The sequence below is a fragment of the Chinchilla lanigera genome, unplaced genomic scaffold (assembly GCF_000276665.1).
Source record: "Chinchilla lanigera isolate Chin_1 unplaced genomic scaffold, ChiLan1.0 scaffold00188, whole genome shotgun sequence".
Lineage (NCBI taxonomy): Eukaryota > Metazoa > Chordata > Mammalia > Rodentia > Chinchillidae > Chinchilla > Chinchilla lanigera.
Window position 1 is genome coordinate 51,926 of NW_004955589.1, and position 23,586 is coordinate 75,511.

The 23,586-nt window shown below is 45.3% G+C and overlaps 1 protein-coding gene across 5 annotated transcripts in view; it reads left to right on the forward strand.

Moving 5' to 3' along the window:
* Positions 1-23,458, forward strand: part of Crnn (cornulin) — a 27,641-nt gene extending 4,183 nt beyond the window's left edge. The window contains exons 1-4 of one of the 5 annotated variants that reach the window (XM_013509934.1): positions 12,461-12,765; positions 15,231-15,301; positions 20,630-20,779; positions 21,856-23,458. In XM_013509934.1, coding sequence (XP_013365388.1) covers positions 20,642-20,779; positions 21,856-23,085 — 1,368 coding nt within the window. In that variant the 5' untranslated portion in view covers positions 12,461-12,765; positions 15,231-15,301; positions 20,630-20,641 and the 3' untranslated portion in view covers positions 23,086-23,458. Of the gene's footprint in view, positions 1-12,460; positions 12,766-15,230; positions 15,302-17,988; positions 18,055-20,419; positions 20,555-20,629; positions 20,780-21,855 lie in introns of those variants that run through there. The other 4 variants (XM_013509935.1, XM_013509932.1, XM_013509933.1 and 1 more) reach the window with 4 other exon arrangements.
* The last annotated feature ends 128 nt before the right edge of the window (positions 23,459-23,586 follow it).

The window sequence follows — 23,586 nt, forward strand, 5'->3', positions numbered from 1 at the left end:
TTCAAAATTTAAGAAAAACAATTTTAAGGGGCTGAGGATATAGCTCAGAACGCCCTGAGCTCAATCCCCAGTGTTGAGAGAGAGAGAGAGAGAGAGAGAGAGAGAGAGAGAGAGAGAGAGAGAGAGAGAGAGAGAACAGGAGAGAAAGGGAGAGAAAGGGAGAGAGAAAAAGGAAAAGGACAAAACTACTCTGAAAAATTAGAAACAGGCATTGCTACAGCAGCAGCACCCAGCACTATCAACCACCCTTGTCCTAGGGAGGCACACTGTGTGTGTCTAGGAGGACCACAAGCACAGGCCGGCTTCCCAGTCACTCATCTGCACACTCTACCATTAGCCTATCTACCCATTTGGTTCTTTCCGACCTGTCTGTCCATCACTCACATGCCTGTTTCTCCACCCATCTACCCTTCCTTGGAAGACATCACCACAAAACTCCCTGAGAGGAATTAGGGATTTTACAAAAATGCTCCAACTCTTCAGATGGAGATTAATATGAAAGGTCAAAGTCCATGTCCCACATAGTGCCAGTGTGCAACAAGATGGGAAGCCAGGAGACGTGCTTCTCATCACCTCTTAGTCCTTGCAGGCAGTTTCCAAGCTGGCTCAGCCACTGGGCAGACTCCCAAGACCCATCCTGGGAACAATAGACCCCAGTAATCAGGCCACTATTTGTCACCTGGACCCACCCTTCTCACAGAAGCACCCAGCCAGCTGGCTGTAGCAGAATCTGCAAGGCATCCCAGGCATTGGCCACCTAAATCTGTCACATACTGGCTTTGTAGGCGGGATGGGAGAGGCCATGCAGTATGTGCTTGTCAGACTGCCAGAGGAAAACCTGTTCTCATCAATTCAATAAGGAGCCCTCATTTCATAAGCTTTGACTGTGATCTTCTCAATCAAACACTAATCGGGGTTGGCGAGGACAATCCAACCTGACCTTTTCTTACCCTGCATCAAATCATCACTATGTAGAGTCTTATCTTCATCCTTAAAGTGTATCCTAGATGAGGAAATTGAGCCTGCTTCTGCAGACTGATTGCTAACAAGCTAAAGAACTAAGAACCATCTACTGAGTGTGTGCTCTAGGTGAGGTCCTGATCTCAATGCTGGGGACTTAGAGATGAGCTAAGAAAATTTTCTGTCTGTGAGGAGCACACAGTCTAGCAGAGAAAACAGGCCCTAAACAGTGACGGTCAATGTGGAAGGGACCAGAACAGCAGTAAGGACTGGTTACAGTGAGAAGAGCCCCATCCATCTACAGGATCCCAGAGGCATCAGGAGAGGGGCACTGACCATGGACCTGAACTGCACAAGCGTATCTGCCTGATCCCTGCTAGAAACCATACACCCCAGGAGAAACAAGAGCGGGGTCTCCATAGTCACATTTGAAAATGTGAGCCATAGAAAGACCCCTTCCTGTCTCTGAACATACTACACGCCTTCATACCTCCAGACCACTGCTGTCCTTATTTTACCTAGACTAGCGTCCCTAAAGGCCTCAACCTGCCACACTTCACTTATCCTTCAAGGCCCGACTCTCAGGGTGCCTCTTTTGTGAAGTCTCTGGATTAATTCCCCCAGAGCCATCCCCCTCTCTCTCTAGGGCTTCACACAGCAGGTTGAATTCCAGTAGTTTGTGAATTCCACCCTCAACAACTTCATCTTTTTATCCCCATCAGCTTGGGCAGATCACTCAGTATGTGACTGCTGAGAGCCTAATACTCTGGGGTTAGCGCACATCAGGTGATCCAGAAGCACCCTCCAGACCCATTTCCTGCAGTGTTAAGCCTGTTGCAATGGCAGGGAGCCACAAGCTAATTTGGGAAAAACCAGCTGCAGAATGCCTCCTGCTCCTCAGCCACCCACAACAGACACCATATTTTCTAATGTTTATAGGAAACTTGGAATTCACCAAGCACCTGTCAACAATCGGCCACCCAACGAGTACTGACTCAGCACCCACTGTACACAAGGCACCGTAACACCAGTGACCCTTTAGTGACTGGGAAGAAAAGTGAGATCTTACTAGTCATCAAAGAAAATGATAAAGTTGTTTCTTTTTAGTTAATTGAGAGAACAATATAATCGATATTATCCTCCTTATATTTTCCTGCAGTGGGTGTGTATTACTCAGACAACCAGATTTTAAAAAATTAAAATCAAATATCAATAGTGTATACACAAAGTCACTGGTTAATATTTATTGACCAATTACCAGTAGGCTCCAGTTTCTTATATACCTAAGAAGTTACCGTTGGCTGTGGAGGAAGAAAAGGGGCTGGTGCGCACGGGGAGAATCAGGGGAACATGACTGCAGAGGCTGAGGCTGTCGGGGACGTGACATTATTGAGGTGCAGCCCCTAGACTTCTTCCTTAGTGTTTCCCTCTCCCTGTCCCAGCCCACTCCTCTGCCAACTCTAAGGAGATGTTCTCTTTGTTACCCGGACCTACATGGGAACACGATTCTGCCTTCTTATATAGAAAATCAAGGATGGGGTGATTGCTTCAAAGGGAACTTTACTTGGAAAACCAAGAAGAAAGCAAAACCAATAAAAGCAATTAGGAAGGGCCAAAAGTAGAACGCTGTACCAAGCACAGGGCCCTTATCCTAAAGCATTTGAAGGCCAGATGGTACATGGAACTGGGAGCCAGCACCCATCTCTACCTTCCTACTCCACACAGGGATCCTCTGCCTGCCCCCCTACTGCTGCCCCACGCCTTTTCTACACAGTCCAGGCTGATGAGAAGGAAACATGTTTGTTATTTCTCTACAGAGGACTCTGTTAGGTGGTGTAGTGTCACCACCTAACACCAACCCGATAGGTGGCCCCCAAGCCTCCCTTCTAAGCCAGGGTCTGTCAGTGTTGAGTCACCTGGAACTTTCTCCTACCTCCCTGAAATCTTCCCAAGAGGTACCCAGGCCTGGACTTCCCAGGGCTGACCTGCCCTTAGGGTCCATCTACTCACTGGTGTGCTTCTCTGCTCTGAGGTTGTGTTCATCCGTCCTGTACGTGGCCATCCTTGGTCACCCTCTCAGACCCTCCTCCCAGGGCCCTTGAATTGCGGTGTAAGCTCTGTCTTGGCTCCTGTATAGGCCTTGCTGGGGCCTGTATCCCTGGAAACTGTCCACCTAGGCCCAGCAGAACTGTACACTCCTGGGCCAGGGTGGGACCTCTCACCACCTAGCTTTACTCTGAATCTCCAGGCCAGCCAGGTAGTGCCCCTACGGCTTAGGTTTGCTCATACTCTGCACACTTCATACCTTGAACTGCTCCTATTGCTCCTGAAATGCAACTCCATGCTCCACCCCTACTTTGACCTCCCGAAGTTGGAAGACCTATTTTCAAACTCCAGCTCTCTCATTGAACAAGCAAAGGACTTAATCAAATCTTTTGATCTTTCCAGGAATATGCCACCTCCATAAAATAGGAAAAACAATAATAACTAATTCAAAGGATGGAATGAGAGATGGCATAAGTGTCTGATAAATTGACTCTGAGCTATTTGTTTTATTGGCCTCTGCTGCAGTTGATTTGTAGCTTCACTCTCTGGATTCACCACTTGAAGTTCATCCTGCCTTTGGTTCAGGTTGGTGTCCTCCTCTCTGAAGATCGGCTTCTTTGCAGGTTTTCTGCTTTTTGTTTTGTTGCCTGTTCCCTACATTCAGTGAGTGGCCACAGAAGCCTCCTGCTGTACAGCAGCTGACTGCTAGGTGGCAGTGTGGCCAGGTCTCTGTGGGTTCTGAACCAAGGCCCAGGCATCCGCCCAGGTTACCCAGTGCCAAGAAGGTCTCTCGCTCGTTCTACACCCAGCTACCTCTCCATCCATCATATTGGCAAAGACACCATGAAAAGTTTCCTGCTACTAAATACAGGCTGAAGCCTTGGAGACAGGCGGAGATTTGGGGTTGATCAGAAGTCAGATCCCTTTATCAATTGGGGCTTCCTTCATATAACAAAGGCACAAGACAGGTTTGGTGGAGTGCCAACAACGCTGAGGCCTGTAGCAGACAGGGTTAGCATGGCAGCCTTTCTGTCCAGAAGACTGCTTTGCCTAAAGGGCCTGTGTTTCCCTAGAGGCCCCAAAAGGACACTGTGGAACCCCAGTGAGCCCAGAGACCCAGGCTTTCTCTGCTCCCAGCTCCTGCACTCCTGACTTCCTCTCTCAACACACAAGCACAGCCGAGCCCTTCCCATTTAAAAGTAACATCCCCTTAACTCGCTCCCCTTCACCACCCCCTTTAGCTTTCCCTTCTGAGTGGAACTTCCTGAAACGTTGCCTTCACTCCTCCCCTCAGCACCTCCCGCCACTCCTCAACCCAGTGCACCGGGCTCTTGCCTTCTCTGCCTGGCACCAGCCATTCTCATATTGCCAATGCCAGGAAGCTTTGCATCTTGATCTCTCTGCACACTTTGAGGCAGGCCACATGGTCCCTCTCCTTCACACAACTTGTTCCTCTTCTCCAAACCTCTTCAGTGCGTTTCTAGGTCACCTTTACACACTGTTCAAACACAACACCTTAACTGTTTTTTTTTTTTTTGACAGGGTCTTGCTATGTTCTCTGGGCTTGTAGGCTGGTCTTGAACTCACTGTGTAGCCCAGGCTCGCCTCATTCACCATCCTCCTGCCTCAGCCTCCTAAATCCTAGGATTACAGGCGTGTGCCAGTGTCAAATTTTTAGCCAGGATTTCTATACTGGAGGTTTCCACATCTCTGTGTTAGGACTGTGCATCCTGAGCCCCAGTGTCTTATCTCCCGCTGACTCAGCACACCCAGGACTGAGCTCATCTCGCCGCCCTCAGCCCTGATTCAACCTGTTCTTCCTCCTCTGTGTCTGTCTCAGCAGAGTCTCACAGGGAACCAGCAGCGGCCAACGTCAGAGCAGCAGACGTGGGTGGTGTGGACTTCTCCCTGCCCCACTCCACCCACATCCACTCCTGATAGCCATGTGGTGTTAATTCTACCCCAGCACTTCTCCAACCACTGCCCCCACCAGGCCCCAGCCCCAGCCACGAGCCAGTCCTCATCACCTCCTTGCTGAACATCTGGTCTCGTGTTGCCCCTCCTGTCCCTGCCACTGCCCTGTCCTCTTTGGGGGCTGTGTTCTTCACAAATGCAAAGCTAAACCGCTCATTTACTTGCCCTGCAGTGCCTTGAGGATAGTGTACAAATGCTGTTGTGCATCTCCCAAGGAGACTTTTACTTCTTGACCTTGCTCCACCCATTGTCTCTCCATATACTTTGGCAACCTCCGGCCCTTCAGACTCTCTCTGTCCTCTCCTCTCATCTTCCTTCCTGTTTTTCTTCCTTCTTGCCTTTTCTCCTCCTTCTCCTCTTCCTCCTTCTCTTCTTCTTCCTCCTTCTCTTCCTCCTTTTCCTTTTCTTCTTCCTCTCCTCCTCCTTCTCTTCTTCCTCCTCCTACTCTTCCCTCTCCTCTTTCCCTCTAATCAGTGGAAGAACTGTCAACTCCCTAATCTCAGTTCGGTCAGGTGCCCCTGCTCTGTGCTTCCTTGGTCCAAGTGCACAGGGCTGTAGTTGTGTAATCACACCAACTAACTGGACTCAGCCTAAGGGCAACAACTGTGTCCTTTTGAGTCTCCTGTACCAGATTCACTCCTTAGCATCAAAATTAAGTTAGACAGATGTTTGTTGCATGGGTAGATAGATGGAAGAATGGATAGAAAAGTAAAAATTATAGTTTATGACAAGTTCCTTGCTTCTTCAGAGGTGATCTGGTGTTTTGATCATTACCTTAACCTGAAGCTGGACCCAAAACCTCAGAACAACCCAAAGTGACACTGCTGGATGCTTTCCCAGAACCAAGGGCTGAGATGGCTTCTTCCAAGTCATTGCCACAAAGTTCGGGTGCTGTTCCCTGCTATGCTCCTGAGTAGAGTGCAGCCTCTGTAGGGCTTCAGCTTTGCCCTTGCTTTGATCCTGAGAGGCTGCTCTTGCCAGACCAACAGACAGGAATAACATGGCTGAGTACAATAACCAAAGAACAGACCCAAACTCTCTGTACTGTATCCCCTGAAGGAGAAGGAAGCTCTGAACCCGGTGATGAGCCAGCCTGGGAAAACCCACGACAAGAGCTCAGAAGGCAGAGCCTCTACTGACCATTTAAACGAGATACAAACACATTCATGCAGATACTTTTGTTCCCATTAGTGGTAATACCAAAGCAGCAACCATAACAACAATGCTGCCTTGCATTTCTTAGTGTACAGCACAAGCTGAGACTTTATTTAAACTCTTCTCCCATGCCTGCCTTCCGCACAATGCTTTTCAAGACTCCTGGAAAATGCTCGACCTGAGAGGCTTTCTCAGAGCTGCCCACCACCAGTCTGAATTAACAAATCACTTTCCTCATAATTCTGTAATACATTTTTCATATTTCTTTCACCACACTGATCTTAAATTGTATTTCATAGGACTGTGTTTGTCTATGCCTTCAACAAGGTTGTAGATGCCCAGCAGGGAAGAACTGTCTTATCCATGTCTACAGTATATAGGCCTATGTACTAAACATTTGATAAGCACCTACTGAATTGAATACCAATTTTCAAAGTGTTACAATAGGTTCATAAGCTCAAAGCAGATAGAAAAAATAGCAATGACCATGTGGTTGAAGTTCATTTGGGAAAACTTCCTGAAAGAGGTGCGGCTGGAGGAAGCAAAGCAGGGAGGGGCTGAGCAGCATGAACCCCAAGTCCCAGCACGAACCTGACTGACATCTTAACTTCTGAGAGTGAAAAGCTAGGCGTCTTTCCTTCCTCATCCTTTTCTCCTGACCTCAATGCAGGATTAAAGCAGTATAGCTGAGTAGCTAGGAACGAAGCTCTCAAGACAGACTACTGTATATATGTCCTACTCTAGCCACTTAAAAGCTGTGTGGCCTAGGGCTGGCCACTTTATCTCTTTGGCCTCAATTCCCTCATTTATAAAGTATGGATAAAATAATACCCACCTAACTAAATTATGTGAGTTAATCTATGTAAGACTTTTACTTGGTGCCTAAAACTAATCCCAGTGCTTACATAGATTAATGCTTACATAGCCCCATAGTGTTGGTGTGACGTGTTATCCTTACTTTGCCAATGAGGAAACAATGACACCAAGGGATTACTCTGCTGTGAGCATGGGAGATCAAATATAATGCAAGGGTGGCTAGCATATTCTAACTCTAAAGAGGCCAAACATTCCCCAAACAGAACAAACTAAGCTCAGCCCACACTAAACCACCCAGTGCTTCCTCTTGAAAAACCAGAATCATAATAAGGGCTCAGAATAATAATGACTTTGTTTTTGGTGCAATTCATAATCATCTGTGAAATACCTTGACATTTGATACTCACTGCACCCCCATGAAACTGCTAGGGAGTGCTCCCCTGCAAGCTTTCCAGCTGAGCACCCCAAGGCCCCAAGACCTGCCTGAGGAGGACTGGCTGGCCTCAAAGGCTTCCCACCCCTCACTCTTCCCAGAGCTCCTCTATTGGCCAGAGCACCCTGCAGCTCAGAGGTTTATAACAGGGGTTCAGGCAGTGGGTCCACACCCTTGTCTTCCTCACACCCCCTCCAGGAGAAGAACAACTTGCTCTCTAGACAAATAATCTCCCACCACTGTTCACAGCCTCCTCCAGCTGTCGGTTTTGGGCAGAAAGTTAGATGCTAGCAGGCCTGGAGACAGGGCTGGGGCGTACATGGAAACAAAGAAGAAGAGGTAATTTTCTTTTGTTCCTTAATCATTAGTTATAGACAGAACCCAAACAAGCTTATGGTTTCAGACTTTAGCCAAGAGAATATAACCTCCTGTAAGCATGCTGATAAGGTCCAGGGCCCACACAAAGTTTACAGCATGGGTGAGGGATTGGAAAACCCGCAAGGATTCGGACAAACTAAATACTACACCTAGGGAGTCAACAGGAACCTTTTCCCTCTGAAGCCGGTCAGCACAGCCCACTTTCCTTGTAAAAGAACAATGACCTCAAAGGAAGGAAATGATAATCGCTGAAAGACCCAGTTCATCATAAAAATGTCATGTGAGACCTTTTTTAGCCACTGTCATGTTGGTGCTTGCCCACTTTTATGACATTTTAAGATCCACTTTCTTTCATATTCTGTATTTACCACTTCGCAATAAACTACATATGCTTGCTGAGACTGCTTGCTTGTCTCTTCTCACATCTTCCCTCAAAGATACAAAGAACCAAGGAGCCAGCACTGCTGGTTCTTTACGGCGTTAAGACGTGGCTTACTCACACCATCGAGGCCAGGGAGTTTATAAAAAGACTCCCTGCAAAACCAGACATGTGGATCAATGGAACGGAACACTGGATACAGAAGCAACTCTGGGCACATCCAGCTACCTGATCTTCAACAAAGAGGCCACGAAATGCACTAGAAAAAACATAGCTTCTTTAATAAAAGATGATAGGAAAACTGGTTATCCAAAATGCAGAAGAATGAATCTAGATTCCTACCCATCGCCCACTATTAAAATAAAATCAAAATGGATCAAAGACCTAGACATAAAAACAGCAACACTTAATCTGCTGGAAGGAAAAAATAGGTAAAACTCTTGAAGACATGGGCAGAGGTATGGAATTTCTGAACAGAACCTTAATTTCACAAAAAACAACACCAATGATCAATAATAGGATTACATCTAACTGAAAAGCTTCTGCACTGCAAAAGAAGCAACAGAATGAAAGGACAATCTGCAGAATGATAAAATATTTTTGCCAGATACTCCTCAGACAGAAGACAAATATCTAGAACATACAAAGAACTAAAACAAAAATTAGATTCCTCCCCCAAATAAGTGACCGAACAAAAATGGGAAATAGAAACATCTCAAAAAAAGAAGTACAAATGGCCAACAAGTATACGAAACAATGGTCAGCCTCTTTGGCCGTTACAGAAATGCAAATAAAACAACCTGAGAATTTATCTTAGTCCAGAAAGTATGACCATCAGTAAGAACTTCAAAAACAGCAAACACTTGGAAGGCTGTGGAGCCAAAGGAACCTCCTATGTTATTGCTGAGAATATAAACAAGCACAACCACTGTGGAAATTACCATGGAGATTCTTCAAACAATTAAAAACAGACATTCCATCTGACACAGCCATACCTCCTCTAGATATCTGTTCCAAAGAGTTAAAGACATCACATATCCATGCTTATAGCAGTACGATTCATAATAGCTAAAATATGCAAGCTGTATATAGGCCAATCAATAGATGAATGGATAAAGATAATGCGAGATAGATAGATAGATAACTAGCCAGACAGATCCCATAAGGAAATATAAAACTGAGTCATTTGTAGGAAAATGGATGTACCTTGAGCCTATAATGCTAAGTGAAATAAATCACACACAGAAGGTTAAATATTGCATGCTTTCTCTCACATGAGAAACTTAAGGTATAAATAATTTAAAGAGCAAAATAAAAGAAAGATGATAGAAAACAGGGAGATAGACTTTGTGGAGGTGGGAGGGAGATCTGGAGATTGGAGGCAACAGAAGGGAGGGGAGTAGAAGGGAAAGTAAAAAAAGAATCAAGATGCAATATGCATATTTACCAACATCCTACAATGAATATGTTCATTATGTACTACAAACATATACCAATAAAGTTTTTTTTAAAGAAAGAAAGACTACGATGATAGAAACAAAAAGTAAAGCATGGTGAGTGACTAAAGACAAAAATCTTTAAAAGTAATTTTTAAAATAAAAGAGCTTAGTTTGGAAGATGCTAGTTAAGTTTCCATCTCCAGAAAAAAATGGACTAAGTTAGTGAACCAAAAACTTAAATGTAAAATTACATTAAAATTAATGTAAATTTTGTCCAATGACCATGGGAGGAAAAAAATATTCTCACAACCAACAGAAGAATTCAAGTCACGCACTGAGATCTATCTGTTCAAGTGTCAGCTGTTTAAAATTACAGCTCTGGGGGATGGGGATTTAGCTCAGCGGCACAGCACCTGCCTGGCAAGCGCAAGGTCATGAGTTCAATTCCCAATACTAGGAAAAAAAAAAAAAAAAAAAACTAAAATTACAGCTCCGAGTAAGCTGAGTTTACAAGAGTTGCACATACCTGGGAATGGAAAATGAAGTCACTTTTTCAGAGTGTAGTTTGGTCCGCAGTAGGTAAAAGTCTTAAAACTATTACACTTCTTTGACCACTACAATTTCACTTCTAGATATTTATCTTAAGGAATAGGTATGACGGTAGATGTTTAACAGTCCAACTGCACTATCTTTTAGAAAAAGAAAAAAAGCCAGGTGTGGTGGGACACACCTGTGATCCCAGCAGTTGAGAGGCTGAGGCAGGAGAATCGTTGGGAGTTCGAGGCAAGCCTGGGCTACAAAGTGAGCTCAAGGCCAGTATAGTAAGCCCCTATCTCAAAAAGACAAATAAAACAAAATAACATAAAATAAAATTTAGAGAAAAGAAAAAAGAGGCAGCGTGAATTGCAAATGAGAATGATTAAATAAGTAATATCACCTCAGTTCAGCAGCATTATTTGAGACCACTAAGAATGACATAAAGGGGCTGGGGATTTAGCTCAGCGGCAAAGCGCCTGCCTGGCAAGCGCAAGGTCGTGAGTTCAGTTCCTGGTACCGGAGGGAAAAAAAAAAAAAAAAGAATGACATAAAAAGTTGAAGATTGTTTAGTGATTTTTAAGGATTTTCTAAAACAAACTGTGTACCAAACAAGAAAACATAAAAATAATCACCATATTATAGAAAAATATGTCTATAGGGCCCTTTAGTAAAGTGATTAAAAGCCCAGGCTGTAGAGCCAGAGTGCTCGGGTCTGACTCCACAAATGACTTTTCAGGGGCTGGGGATTTAGCTCAGTGGCACAGCACCTGCCTGGCAAGCGCAAGGTCGTGAGTTCAATTTCCGGTCCTGGAAAAAGAAACTAAAAACATAAATGACTTTTCCCTGGTTGTACGACCTTGGACAAGTCACGAAACCTCTTTATGCCTTGTTGTCCTCATCTGGATAAGGAAATAATAGAGAAAGCTACCTCGCTGATGCTGAAAGGATTGAATGAGTTCACCCCGAAGCACAATAAAACATATATGATAAGGCGTTACCCTACTAGCATTGCCTGTCTAGGCACATAGAAAACCAACTGGAAGAACATACAATCTAATGATTATTTCTGGTGAGTGGTATGACAGTAAAGCGTAAGCTTCCTTTTGATATCTCAATTTTCTAAACTTTCTTTCAAGTACTTGTGGTACTTTTAAAAAGAATAAAAGATTGCTTAATTAAAAGTAAAGAACACTAGGGTAGACTTCTTGAGAGAAAAAGACAAGAAACAAAAGTCCAGGCCAAAATACAAAATATTGTTGATTTACTAAGAAGCCAAGGAAGAAGCCGTCCAGTGTGACAGCCAGACCTGAGAAAACCAGAGTACCAAGATTACCATCGCTAAACTGATGTGGCAACTTGGCTGCACTATGGTGCTCAGTTTTGGGGCAAATCAGTTAAGCTGTGTTGCGAGGGTATTTTTTAGCTGTGAGTAACATTTATACCTTTGAATAAAGTAGATTATTTTACCTGCCGTAATGTGGGTGGGCCTCACCCAGTCAGTTGAAGGCCTAACAAGGAAAGACTGAGGTCTTATGGAGAGGAAGGAATTCTGCCTCCTGACTGTCATTAGACTTAAGACTGCAAAGTGATCTTCTGCCAGAATTGCCCATCTATCTGCTGGCTGGCCCTGCACACCTCACACTTGCCAGACCCCACAACAGTATGAGGCAACTCCTCAAAATTCCTGAAAATAAACTCTGACCATCTCTTCATGTATATCTGGATTGCTTTGCTGGTGAGCTCTCACTAATTCACAAGCCAGGTGAACAGAAACAAAGTGAGATGGAGGAAATGTTCTCCGTACTCCAGCAGGGCACTCTCCGCCCTAGCTCCTTGCAGGGTGGTGAGCAGCGTGCACCTGTACTTTTTAGGGCCCTCAACCCTCGGCCCTGTCTTTATTCTCCTTCCTCCCACATCCTCTTTGCTATCCGCAGGGACAGTAACTATGCTGGAAAATCTAAGCTGAGCTTGTTTTCACTTGAAAGTACCAAGAAACAAAACCAAAGAACACCCTTTGCTGACGAGCAGGGCTAGCTCTTCCCCAGGGAAGCGTGGATTTCACCTCATTTTTGAGGTGAAAAAAATACCCTCGCAACACAGCTTAACTGATTTGCCCCAAAACTGAGGTGAAATCCATTTCAATGCTCAGGGGGCCTGGGTTGGTTTTCCAAGTGGGGCAGGTTCAGGACCGACAACAGGAAGGTGTGGGAGCTGAATGTTCCATTTTGACATCATAAAGGTCATTCCTGCCCTAACAAGAGAAAGAAAAGCAAAGAGGGAGGCCCTACGTTCTGGATAGTGACATCAGAAGAAGCTAAGATTGACTGTATGTGTGAAAACCTCATGGTGCCACATTCCTCCCTTGTAGAGCTGCTTTTGAGGTTTTGCCCTCCCATGAGGCCAACCTGATTCATGCCAGGCTTCCTCAACAGAGCCTCCTGTCTAGTCCTTATTCCAAGAGACCTGTATGTTGACAAAAATACTTTACCAAGTACCTGTGGGTATTCGTACACCACACTTCATCCACAACCACCATGGAGGCATATGAATGTAGCAAGAACCCTGGCAAGCCAGGAATGAAAAATCCAGTCCATCTCTGCTCAAAACTGTCAGTGTGACTTTGGACAAAACATCTCGACAATTTAAAAGTAAGGTCCCCCAGCTTTGCGCAGTGGCAGTATCATAGCCAGTGAGGTTTATCAGAGGCACAATTATTGCTAATTAAAAGTAAGGTCCCTCTTATGAAATACTGTATAGGAATAAGAAGAACCTTCAGCATGTGAGAAGGACAGGTATCAGTGTCTGAGAAGCCCCTTTAACACAGCAGCTGCCACACAATGTATACACAATTAATAGCTGTTAGGCCTAAGGTGACCCTCAATCCCTTCATCAGCAAATGAACTTGGCTTCTGTGACTGTTCCTGGGAGACCAGCAATGCTAACATGCAGCCTCCTAGGCCTTGCCTGTGACCTCAGACTCAGTAGTCAGGCCCACCGTGGTGTTCATGGGAGAAAGCAACTTCTTCCTTGGCCACCACTGCCACTTCACCAATACACATTTGAAAACTAATGGTACACACAGGTGCCACATAATTATTCTATTGCAGCAATGTTTAGCAGACTCATCAATTTACAGAACCTGTACAATACGTGAAAGGACCACCAAGCACCTGTAACCTCCAACTCAGGGATCAGGGGATTGAAAGCAGGTTCTTTACACTCAGATGGGAGGACCAAGCACCAGGCAATCAAACAGCATCTGAGAGTCCCACGGCATCTGTATGCACCAGTAACCAGAGGAAGGCTCTCTGCAAAGCTGATTGCAGCGTGAAAGTCATATATATTGAATATTATTTCTTTCTGCTTCATAGACAACCAGCATTTCACTTGAAGTTGATCTGAAAATAATGGTTCCTAACATTAGCTTTATATTTCTATGCCTCTAAAATAGTAATGGCACATAATAGGAAGTTAAAGGAAGCCTGTGGTAAAATCCCCTTAAGGAAAAGTAAAATAAATGTATATTTTTTAGTGGATAATCACTCCCTTATTTTTGTAATTTCTGTTTCTGGATTTTCCAGGGTGTGTGTTATTAGTTATTGATAACACTTCTTAAAAGATAGAATGAATGATCCATTTGAGAATTAATCCCATGTAACTGTCCCTATTTTATTTATTTATTAATTTATTTTGGTCATTTTGGAGACAGGGTCTTGCTATGTAGTTCAGGCTGGCCTTGAGCTCACTACATAGCCTAGGCTAGTCTCAAACTCATAGCGATCCTCCTGCCTCAGCCTTCCAAGTGCTGGGATTACAGGGGTATGCCACCATACCCAGCACTGTCCCTATTTTAAATAATAAGGCCCTACATTGTTTAAGAGTTCATCAGTTTACAATTCAATTTTACAGTCAGGATGATTTTTAATTTCACAATGACTATCTGGTACATGTAAGCAAAGTTGATCATCATTAATAGATAAGGAAACTGAGGCTCGGAGAGGTTAAGGCACTTATTAAGCCATGTAGCCAGTTACAGGATGGAACTGTGTTGGTCTCCACTCCTGAGGTTAAGAACAAACCCATGTGTTCTCTTATCTGCCCAAAACCAGTTTCATCAAGGTGAATGTATAAATTTACCAATAGCCAGTGACCTCCAGAATGACCTCAAAACCCTAATATTGAGCACCTCATCCTCTTCCCATTAATTAAGAACTGCATTTCCAAGCCCCAAAGCTAACTCTGTACTTAACCTTTATATGCCCTTGGTGTTTCTTCATTGCTGTTTGCTCAGAACTCCCTGTCATCTACCATCAACTTTTAATCCTGGTAATTCCCTGGGAGTATTTTAATTAATGGAGGAAGAAAGTAAATGTCAATCAACCTAGTAAAGAACAGCACTTACAGGTTTGGAGGGTTAAAACCCGCACAAAAGCAGTCCATTCTGACTTAGAGCTGCATTGGCATTTTCTCCAATTTGGTCCTGGAGCCCCTTTTGATGTCAGAATCAGAGGTATCTCACTCTGTATCTATAAACACAGAGATGAAGCCCAGTAGCTCCAGTGAGATGGATGCACAGAAACAGGCATGAATTGGATGTCACATTACCCAGTCCTCATGTTTGAAGAGAAAGCTGTCCTACATGAGAAATGGACAGGACTTCCACATCAAGCTGTCACATGTCACCTGCCAATAAGCCATGTCCTCAAAAGGGAGAATAAGCTAAAAAGAATAATTAAGCAAATAGAGAAGCAATAATAATGATGGCAGGGTAAAATAAATGCTGTAAAACATGCACACTGACAAAAAAGTACTGGGAGAAAGCTAAAAGGTGTAGGAGAGTTCCCACCCGTGTGTGACATCAGGAAATATATTACGGAGGCGGTGACATTTGAGTTGTTCAGAATGGGTGAAGGGCATTTGCATGGAGGATATGGAAAGGGAGCATTAATAGCAGAGCAAAGGGCTTGCAGAAAGTCACAAAGGTAGCATTAACTGAGGGGTTGTGGGGAATAACAGGTCCATACTTTTAACCCAAGATTATGAAAGTGAGGACATGGTGCAAAATAAGTCTGTTCCCACTGCATGTTAGTCAGCAAATCTTTTGTACCACCAGGACATTGCAAAGTTTTGAGAACAGGGTCTGGTGAAGATGGAAAAGAACTTCCCCACCTCCTCTGCTCCACAGTAAGTTTTCTTCCTTCTTCAATGGAAAGGAAGAAGTCAGAACCTACTAGTTTGATTGTTCTAAGAGTTCTGCCTATGAGTGGGACACCTAGATCTAGGATATTCATAGAGTCCCTGAAAACTGAAAGATTCTAGCTTTCCTGCCCAAACCAAAGCTGCTAATGAGCATGTTAGGCACATGCCCCTGCCTGGATCAGAATTCAAGGAAACAGCAGGGCCAACACAACCTGCCACGTCAGGGATTAGACCTAGAAAGCCTAATAGATCCTCTCTAAGTCACTAGGACATCTCAAGTATCTGCCTAATACTTCCTGGCATTTCTGGGCTGAACTTGAGCACTGGGCTTCTGGAATGTTCTGATCAGGGCCTATTTTCAGTGTCTTGGGAGAAGACATCCCAGTTGTAGCACAGAGAAGATAAAAAAGCTCAGAACTGTTCACTGTTTTTCTTTTCTACAAGAACCACACCTCCATCCCCCTATCTTCCAATTAAGACACGTGGGCAACAAGCACCAGCAAATTCCCTCTTCACATCCAAGCAATAGCTTTCTGGCTTTCAGAACTGCGCTTCTTTAATGCTTTCATTTACTCCAAAGCAGAGCGAGCAGAGGATGAGAATAGGACTCAATTTCTGATCAGTCACCCAGCTTCTCCACCTCCAGTATACTCATGAACTATAACTACTAAGTAAAAGCACTAACTTAGGACAACTCTTCACAAACTGTATAAACTAAATAGTTATATACGCAGTCCCGAACTGTCAGTCCGGTTTCTCTCTCCTCATCTCCCCCAGTCCCAGCCCTACTCATACACTTCAGCCATCCTCCCCCAACCACCAACACACACACACACACACACATACACACACACACAAATGCACCTTTGACCTCTACTTCTGATTCCTAGAGCTGATCCCTCCTGCAGACACAGTCCTGACCCAGACACATGTAAAGACATAGGCTTTGGAGGCAAGCTGATCTAAATTAAAATTTAGATCTATTACTTTCTCGGTATGTGAACTCTGGATGCTTCACTTAACCTCCCCATGTCTTGATATCTTTACTGGTAAACTGGATGCAATAATAACTATCTCACAGTTATCTCAAAGACAAAACACCTGGCTTGTTACTTCCCTTCCCCAACTTGCCCTTCACTCCCAAATATTTCTAGAAGTTCAAGTCCCTTCATCTAAAGCTTACCACATCACCCACAGAAGGAAGGTCTAATCTGTTAGCAACTTCCCCTTCACTTATTTGGTCTTTTTTAAACACTCATAAGCTGCCATAGCAACCTCCTTCACCCCCTCCTACTCCCAAAGCTTGGAGCCCTTACTCTGCCCTGCCCTGGCAAAACTGGCCAGCCAGCTCCCGAACCCACCTCAACCCCAGGACTCAAGCCATTCCCTTTCCATGAGGACAGTGACCACCACAAAGCCTGCTGCTTGCCCTACTGAGGTCTAGAGCCCGTCCAGGTTTCTGTCTACCTAACATGCTGGACCATGTGCTACTCTTGCCAATAGTTGTGACCAAGGCCCTTAACGGAGCCTTCCCGTTCAAACTGTCATTCTCTTTGGTGCACGGTGAGGTACAAGTGAGGGTGGCCAAGACGGTGGTCCCCATCTAGAGTCATGAGAGACTACATATGTTCCTGAAAAACGCCCTTGGGAATGTGCTATCGGAGCTCAGAATGCTTCAGAATGATCATGGCTCTTCTTGAATGGAGGAAAAGTTTGATGTTGACAAAGTGCCAAAAGTCAGTGAGAGAAGAATAAGTAGCCGCACGTCGCAGTAGAGAAGACGAGGGTCTGGAGTCTGAGGGACTCTGGTGCAACTTCTTCACCCCTGCACTGAGTAGCTACTTCTCTGAATATTTCTCAGTGTCCTAGTTTACAAAATTGGCTTATCCATAGCACCTGATTGTCATGGGGACCAGACCAAATGAGATGGTAATGACAATCAAATGCTAATTACTCTTATTATTAATCTCTTGGGGACAGGGACTTCCAGGCTGTAAAGTCCATGAGGGTAACCCTAGGATCTCAGCCCTACATCTGAAATGGAGTAAGCTTTCCATAAATATTTGTTGGTTGGTCAACCAGTTGAATTCCCTGATTTCCCAGTAAAGTTGTAGACAATTGTGTTGAGCCTCTTCTCCCTCAAGTTGGAAAATTCTACCTACTCATAGCAGGTGGTAGGAGAGGTGTTAAATTTATTTTTCTTTTGATTAAAAAGTAAGACCAAACCACAAAGAAATGAGACTAGCTAGCTTTCTTATGTGTCATAAACTGGGCATAAAAGGTTAATTTCAAACAAGTATCAAAAAATGTTCTAAGTAATAATAATTACTTGGATAATGTTCTTGAATGTTTGAACAAAAAGAGCCCTCTGACTTTTTAGGTTCATGGAGAGAGGACTGTTTACCAGGAATCCCAGCCTATGCTGAGAACTGCACAGCCCAGCTCATAAGAAAGGGGCTTCCTGTGAGCGGGCAGACCCAGGTAGAGACCGGCTCCAGTGTGGTAGGAAAGGCCTGTTAATTGACCAAAACAGCCACAGGTCAGAAAGCAAAACAGAGAAGAGAGGAGGTGGGGCTGGGTTGGGCTGAACCTTGAATGAATCAAGCCTTCCTGAAGGGTGGGAACATCCTGTGTAAAGCACAGCTTGATTAAATCCTCTATAAAAGGTTCTTGTCCTGCTGACCTGGTACTCCGCACACTGCTTAACAGCCACTTGTCTCGTCCCACCTGGGCATTAGGTAAGTCCCCTTTTGAGGAACCTTTCTCATTCTCAGTGTCTTGGTGATCTAAACTCATGAAACCAAAGCTGTTAGATACCAGCTGTACATCAACAGTGCTGGCTACGGGCAAAAGGTATCTTTTTGACTGAGCCCCAGGCAAACTGGGAGCCAGAGCCCTTTGGGAAATGACACCCTCCTGAAGCAATCAAGCTTCTCCCTCCACCTGAGGCTGGCCTGGCCTGGTCAGCAGCAGCTCCTCTCACTAGAAACATCCTCCCCAGAAGTGGAGCTACCCAAGTACCCTCCTGGGGTTACTTATTATTATTATTATTATCATTATTATTATTATTATTACTTATAAGCACGGCTTATTCCTGGGGTTCTAGAAGGTTATTTGTGGTGCTGAGAGTCCATGGGGTCAGAATCAGTTTACTTCTGCCAACCCAGACAATGACTCAAGTTAGCCCAGGGAGGAAAGGACATACGTGACATTTATTGAAGATAAGTTTGTAGATTTATCCTACAAATCTGAAGTATAACTAAAAGGCCATTTTATTATTATTATTTATAGGTCAGTGCTTAAAGTCTGCCTCAGGGTTTCAAAAGGTATACTTTTCATCTATGTTAGGAAGTTACACCCCCTCATGTAACAAGAAGAGTCTACCTGAAATTGTTGGCTGCCAGTTTATAGAAAGGATGCACCCTGGGCAACCTGCCTGGAGTCTGCACCCTCTCAGTCCTTCAGGCCACTCTATCTTTCTTTTTGTGGCACTCAAATCTCTTTCTTCAACTCTCACATTTCTGTAACCATGCCACCTTCTCTCCACGCTCTTATCCTTTACATCTCCAAAGTCCTGCTCTGGCTTTTCAACTGTGGAAAGCTTCCATGTTCCCTTGTACTTGAACCTTGTCTTGAACACTCTCTCTTCTCTTTGGTCCCTCAGAGGGGACCAAATGCTTAACACATTTCCTGGTCCCTAGGCCTCTTGGCCACTCAGTCACATTCCAGCTTTGCCCCAACCTACCACCAGATTTCTTGGTTAATGAAAATGAAAATCTTTCCCTTCAGTTAGGAATCTTCTTCATAGGTCACCTGGACTGCAGGTCAAATAGAGTCACGTGCCTATCGTGCAAGCCGACCCCCCTTACAGGTCACAGATGTGAGTGCAGAGGTCACGTGAGGAGACACTTGGAGTTGAAAGACCTTTGCCTGGGGAAGGTACCCCCTCCTTAGCATTCCCAAAAGGCGGCAGCCCAGCTCGTTCCTGAGCACATTCCCCCAAGGGGGAAAGAGAAGACAGAGCTGGGCCCTGGAGTCCTGATGGGTTCCCAGGCACGGCAGATGTTGACTCCTGTGTGTACTCACTGCCTTCTGGTGCCTCCACAAGGACTCTAACACCCTTGTGAGAGGAAAATAAAATGTACCCTGCCCGCAGGGTACATTCTAGAAAACTTATTGCATTTGGGTTAAGAAGAGATGGCTTTATCGGGTTAATAATTCTTAGTTATTGCCTGCAATCTCCCAAATGAGTGGACAGCAAAGGCTTAAATAAATGAGACAAATGAAATGATTTCAAGGCTCCAGGAGGGTCTATCTCTCTAACAATATTTAAGATTCTCTGGGTTAAGATCCAGACTTCCCTGGGCTGCTGGTACTTACTAGGTTTTCAAATAAAGGAGGGGGATACTAAAGAAAATGCAGGAATCCAGGCAGGACTTGGGAAACCCTTTCCAGAATTCTCCAATTAATACTTGTGTTAATTTAGGAGAACTATGTTATCTCCAGGAAGGCCTTCACTACAGGAGTGCGATGCCCGCAGCTACAGTCTCCTCTTAGCTAATGGAGGTTGGAGCCAAATGTCCTCAGTTGTGACCTTCTCTTGTCCTTTGAGGATTCCTGGCTTCATTCACCATTACAGGCCTCACTAGGGACCAGCGACTCACAAGTAAACATGGAAAGCCAATTGGATAATATAAGTCCTGCTCAGAGCTGCTTCATAGTGGTCTCCATCATGGGTTCTAGGATTCCTTGGTCTCTTAGGCTGTGTGATATTGGGAAAATCATCTAACTTCTCTGAGCCTGTTTCCTCACTTACAAAAAAGTAGAGATAATGAGGATTGCAAGAGATGAGGCACAGGAAAGCGCTTGGTGAGCAGTCGAGTGTAGAGATGAACACAAATTATGTGCATACACATATAATAGCAATAATGATATTTAATAGCTAGCACTTAGTATAAGCCAGGTATTTTCCAAGTACTTTTTAAATGAATTATCTCTTTAAATGTTCACAGTAACCCTACAAGTAAGCACTAGTGTTAGCTTCAGTCACAATAGGTAAACTGAGGCCTAAGAGGCAATGCAATTTGGCCCAGCCTACGCAGCAGGGAGGTGACAGTCTGGCATTTCACTGTTGGCTCAGGAGCTGCTACTAGTCACTGTGTGTTCTTCCTCTCCACAAATAAAGTGCACTCGGGAGGAAAGGACGAAGGGAGCCAGAGACCAAAGCAGAGCTTCAGTGTAAGCAAAGAAATGCTCAGAGGAAGCAGCTAAGGCTGCTTATGCACCCTCAAGGGAGACTTTCATCTCTTTCAGCTGACTTCAAAGATGCCTCAGTTACTGCGAAACATTCATGGGATCATTGAGGCCTTTGGGCGCTACGCCAGGACAGAGGGCAGCTGCACAGCTCTTACCCGCAGGGAGCTGAAGAGACTGCTGGAGCAGGAGTTTGCGGACGTCATAGTGGTATGATGTGAGCCAGGTGGGGAGGGGTAGAGGACGGACAGCAAAACTTGTTTGTCTGGGGATCAAGGAGGCCATAGCTCACTCCAGGCCTAGAAAGAGAAGGCAAAGTACAGGAGGCAGTCATGGAAATGGACACATCTGGTCGTTAGAAGAAGAACTGAGTTCTTGGGCGCGGTCCTTTGCTTTAATTAATTCTAACTTGAAGACAAGGTGAAACAGTTCTAAAGGGCTGGCTCAAGGAAGAGCAGATCCTTGAAATGTTCTAGAAAAGACTATAAAGGCTGCTGTTAGCTGCTTCTTAACTTTGATACAGTAAACACTTCCTGTGTCTAGCTAAAATTTGATCTAATGATCTAGCTAAAATTTTATCATTAGATCAAATTTCACTGGAAGCATAAAACAGTTGCTTAAAAATTGAGCTCACTGATCACATCCAAAATGAGATTTTAGAGCACAGGTTATTAAAAGCCGGGGTTAAGGGAGAGATTCGAGGAGCACTTCCCTATCTCTAAAGCAATCAGGCAGATGGAATCTTGGGGAACCAGGATGTATGGGCAGAGCAGCACACTGCCTTTGTGTGCTCAGAGCTACCCCGTAGTCCTCATGGACCCCGCCCACTGCACTTTGGGGATTTGCTCAGTAAGGGACCCTCGGAATTCCCATGGGCCAGGTTCCTCTCTGCTTCTCTTTGTGTGGGGCTTAATGCAAACTCTTTCATGACAGGAAAGGTGCCAAGGACAACTGGAAGAATTGACCTTAGAGGCCAGCCGGTTGTTTTATGAGAACATTTATTCATTCTTGAATACACCTTTGTCCAATCATCCTATAGCCCAGAAACCGTTCCAGACACAGTGCATACAGAACAAAAGGTGCTTCCTTTCCTTAAAGGAGAGAGGCAGGATTTAAAAATATACAGGCAACTAAGTGTGAATGCTGCTACAGCTGTGTGCCTGGAGGTGGCCCTGGGGGACTGGGCTCCCAGGCTGCAGGGGACAGCAGCTGGAAGCTAGGTGGAGCTGAGTGAGCCACTTCCTCCTCAGGAGAGGAATGCTGACCTGGCTTCATCTTCTCCCCAGAAACCCCATGATCCGGCCACTGTGGATGAAGTTCTGCGCCTGCTGGATGAAGATGAGACAGGGACTGTAGAATTCAAAGAATTCCTGGTCTTAGTGTTCAAAGTTGCCCAGGCCTGTTTTAAGACATTAAGTGAGAGTGTTGGGGGAGCCTGCAAATCTCAAGCGTCTGGGGGCCACCATGCTGGGTTCTCAAAAGAGCTGCAGGAAGGTCAGAGAAGTGGCACTAACGTGGAACAGGCTGGCAAAGGACAGCATCAAGAAGGAAGCAGCCATGGGCACAGTGAGTGGGCTACGCAACAGCAGGGAAGGACTGGGACTCAAACCCAGGGTCAGGACATCAGCTCTCCACAGGTGAGCACCCGTGACAGGCAGGCCGAGTCCCAGGGACAGGTGCAGGTGAGCCAGCGGACACAAGTAAGGGAGCACGTGGAGCAGACCCAGAGAGTAGGAGACAGTGTGAGTCATCAGACCAGAGAGAGGAGGTCAGAAAGGCAGTCACAGAGCAGCAAACACACAGGTGAGACCATAACTGGAACCACATCACAGATCCAGACAGGTGCAACACAGACTGTGGAACAGGACAGGAAGCACCAGACAGGAAGCATCCAAACACAAGGATCCCCCTATAGTCAGACCAGAGAAACCGAGGCCCATGGTCAAGACACGAGCCAGACCAGCCAGGTTGTGGTAGGAGGACACATCCAGGCCCAGGCAGGGTCACACAGTCAGACTCATAAGCAAAGTGTGGAACAAGACAGGAGCCATCAGACAGGAAGCACCAGCACCCAGACACAGCAGTCTTCCTGTGGCCAGACAGAAGGGACTAAGGCCCTCGGTCAAGACAAGAACCAGACCAGCCAGGCTGTGAAAGGACACATCAAGTCACAGGCAGGGTCATACACCCAGACTCAGGAGCAGCACTGGAGTCAGACTGCAAGCCCCATTGGGGACAGAGGTCAGGGACAGACCCAGACGCAGTCAGGCAGTGACCAAAGATGGACACAAGCAAGCAAGGCAGGACAGTCAGTTCTGGAAGGACAGGTCCAGACTGGGGCAAGCACTGTGACAGGAAAACAGGATCAGAGCAGCACTCAGCCAAGTGTGACTGGAGGGCAGCAAGAGAGAGAGCCCACAGAGGTGAGAGAAGAGTGGGTCGATGACCACACAAGGGAAATAGTGATCCGAAGACAGGATGAGGGCAGCCCATGCACCAGTGCTCCTTCAGTGTAGGGCCAGGAGGCAGCCCAGCCCCAGAGAAGGGAGGCACCACCACTGTCAAGGGGCTGTATTCCTACCAGAGAGCCAACAAGCCAAGACTCTGTCTGACTCCGATGCCCCATACCAGCGACAGCCAGAGAGGGACTGGCACATCCTTGGTCATCAGCTCTTCATTACAGCGCTCCCCCTTTAGTTCTTCCTCAAAGAGAACATTTCTGCAAGGTGTTTTCTCTCTTAAACTTTGCTGTGCAGACTCTCAAAAACTGGAAGCCATCCATTTCTGCTGAGTTCTCAGCTTGTAAGGGTCTTTGGGGCTACTTTCATCTGCCATCTGTCTGCTGTCCACCTATGCTAATACATTAATAAAACCTTCGTAAGCAATTGATCTCTGCATCCCATTTAATTACCTTCTATTGACACTGGCTAAGGGTCATCAGGTTGTGATAGTTGGATAGTCCCATCCCATAAAGAACATCTAATAGAGAAACTGTTGTATGAAATTGATTGATTCAT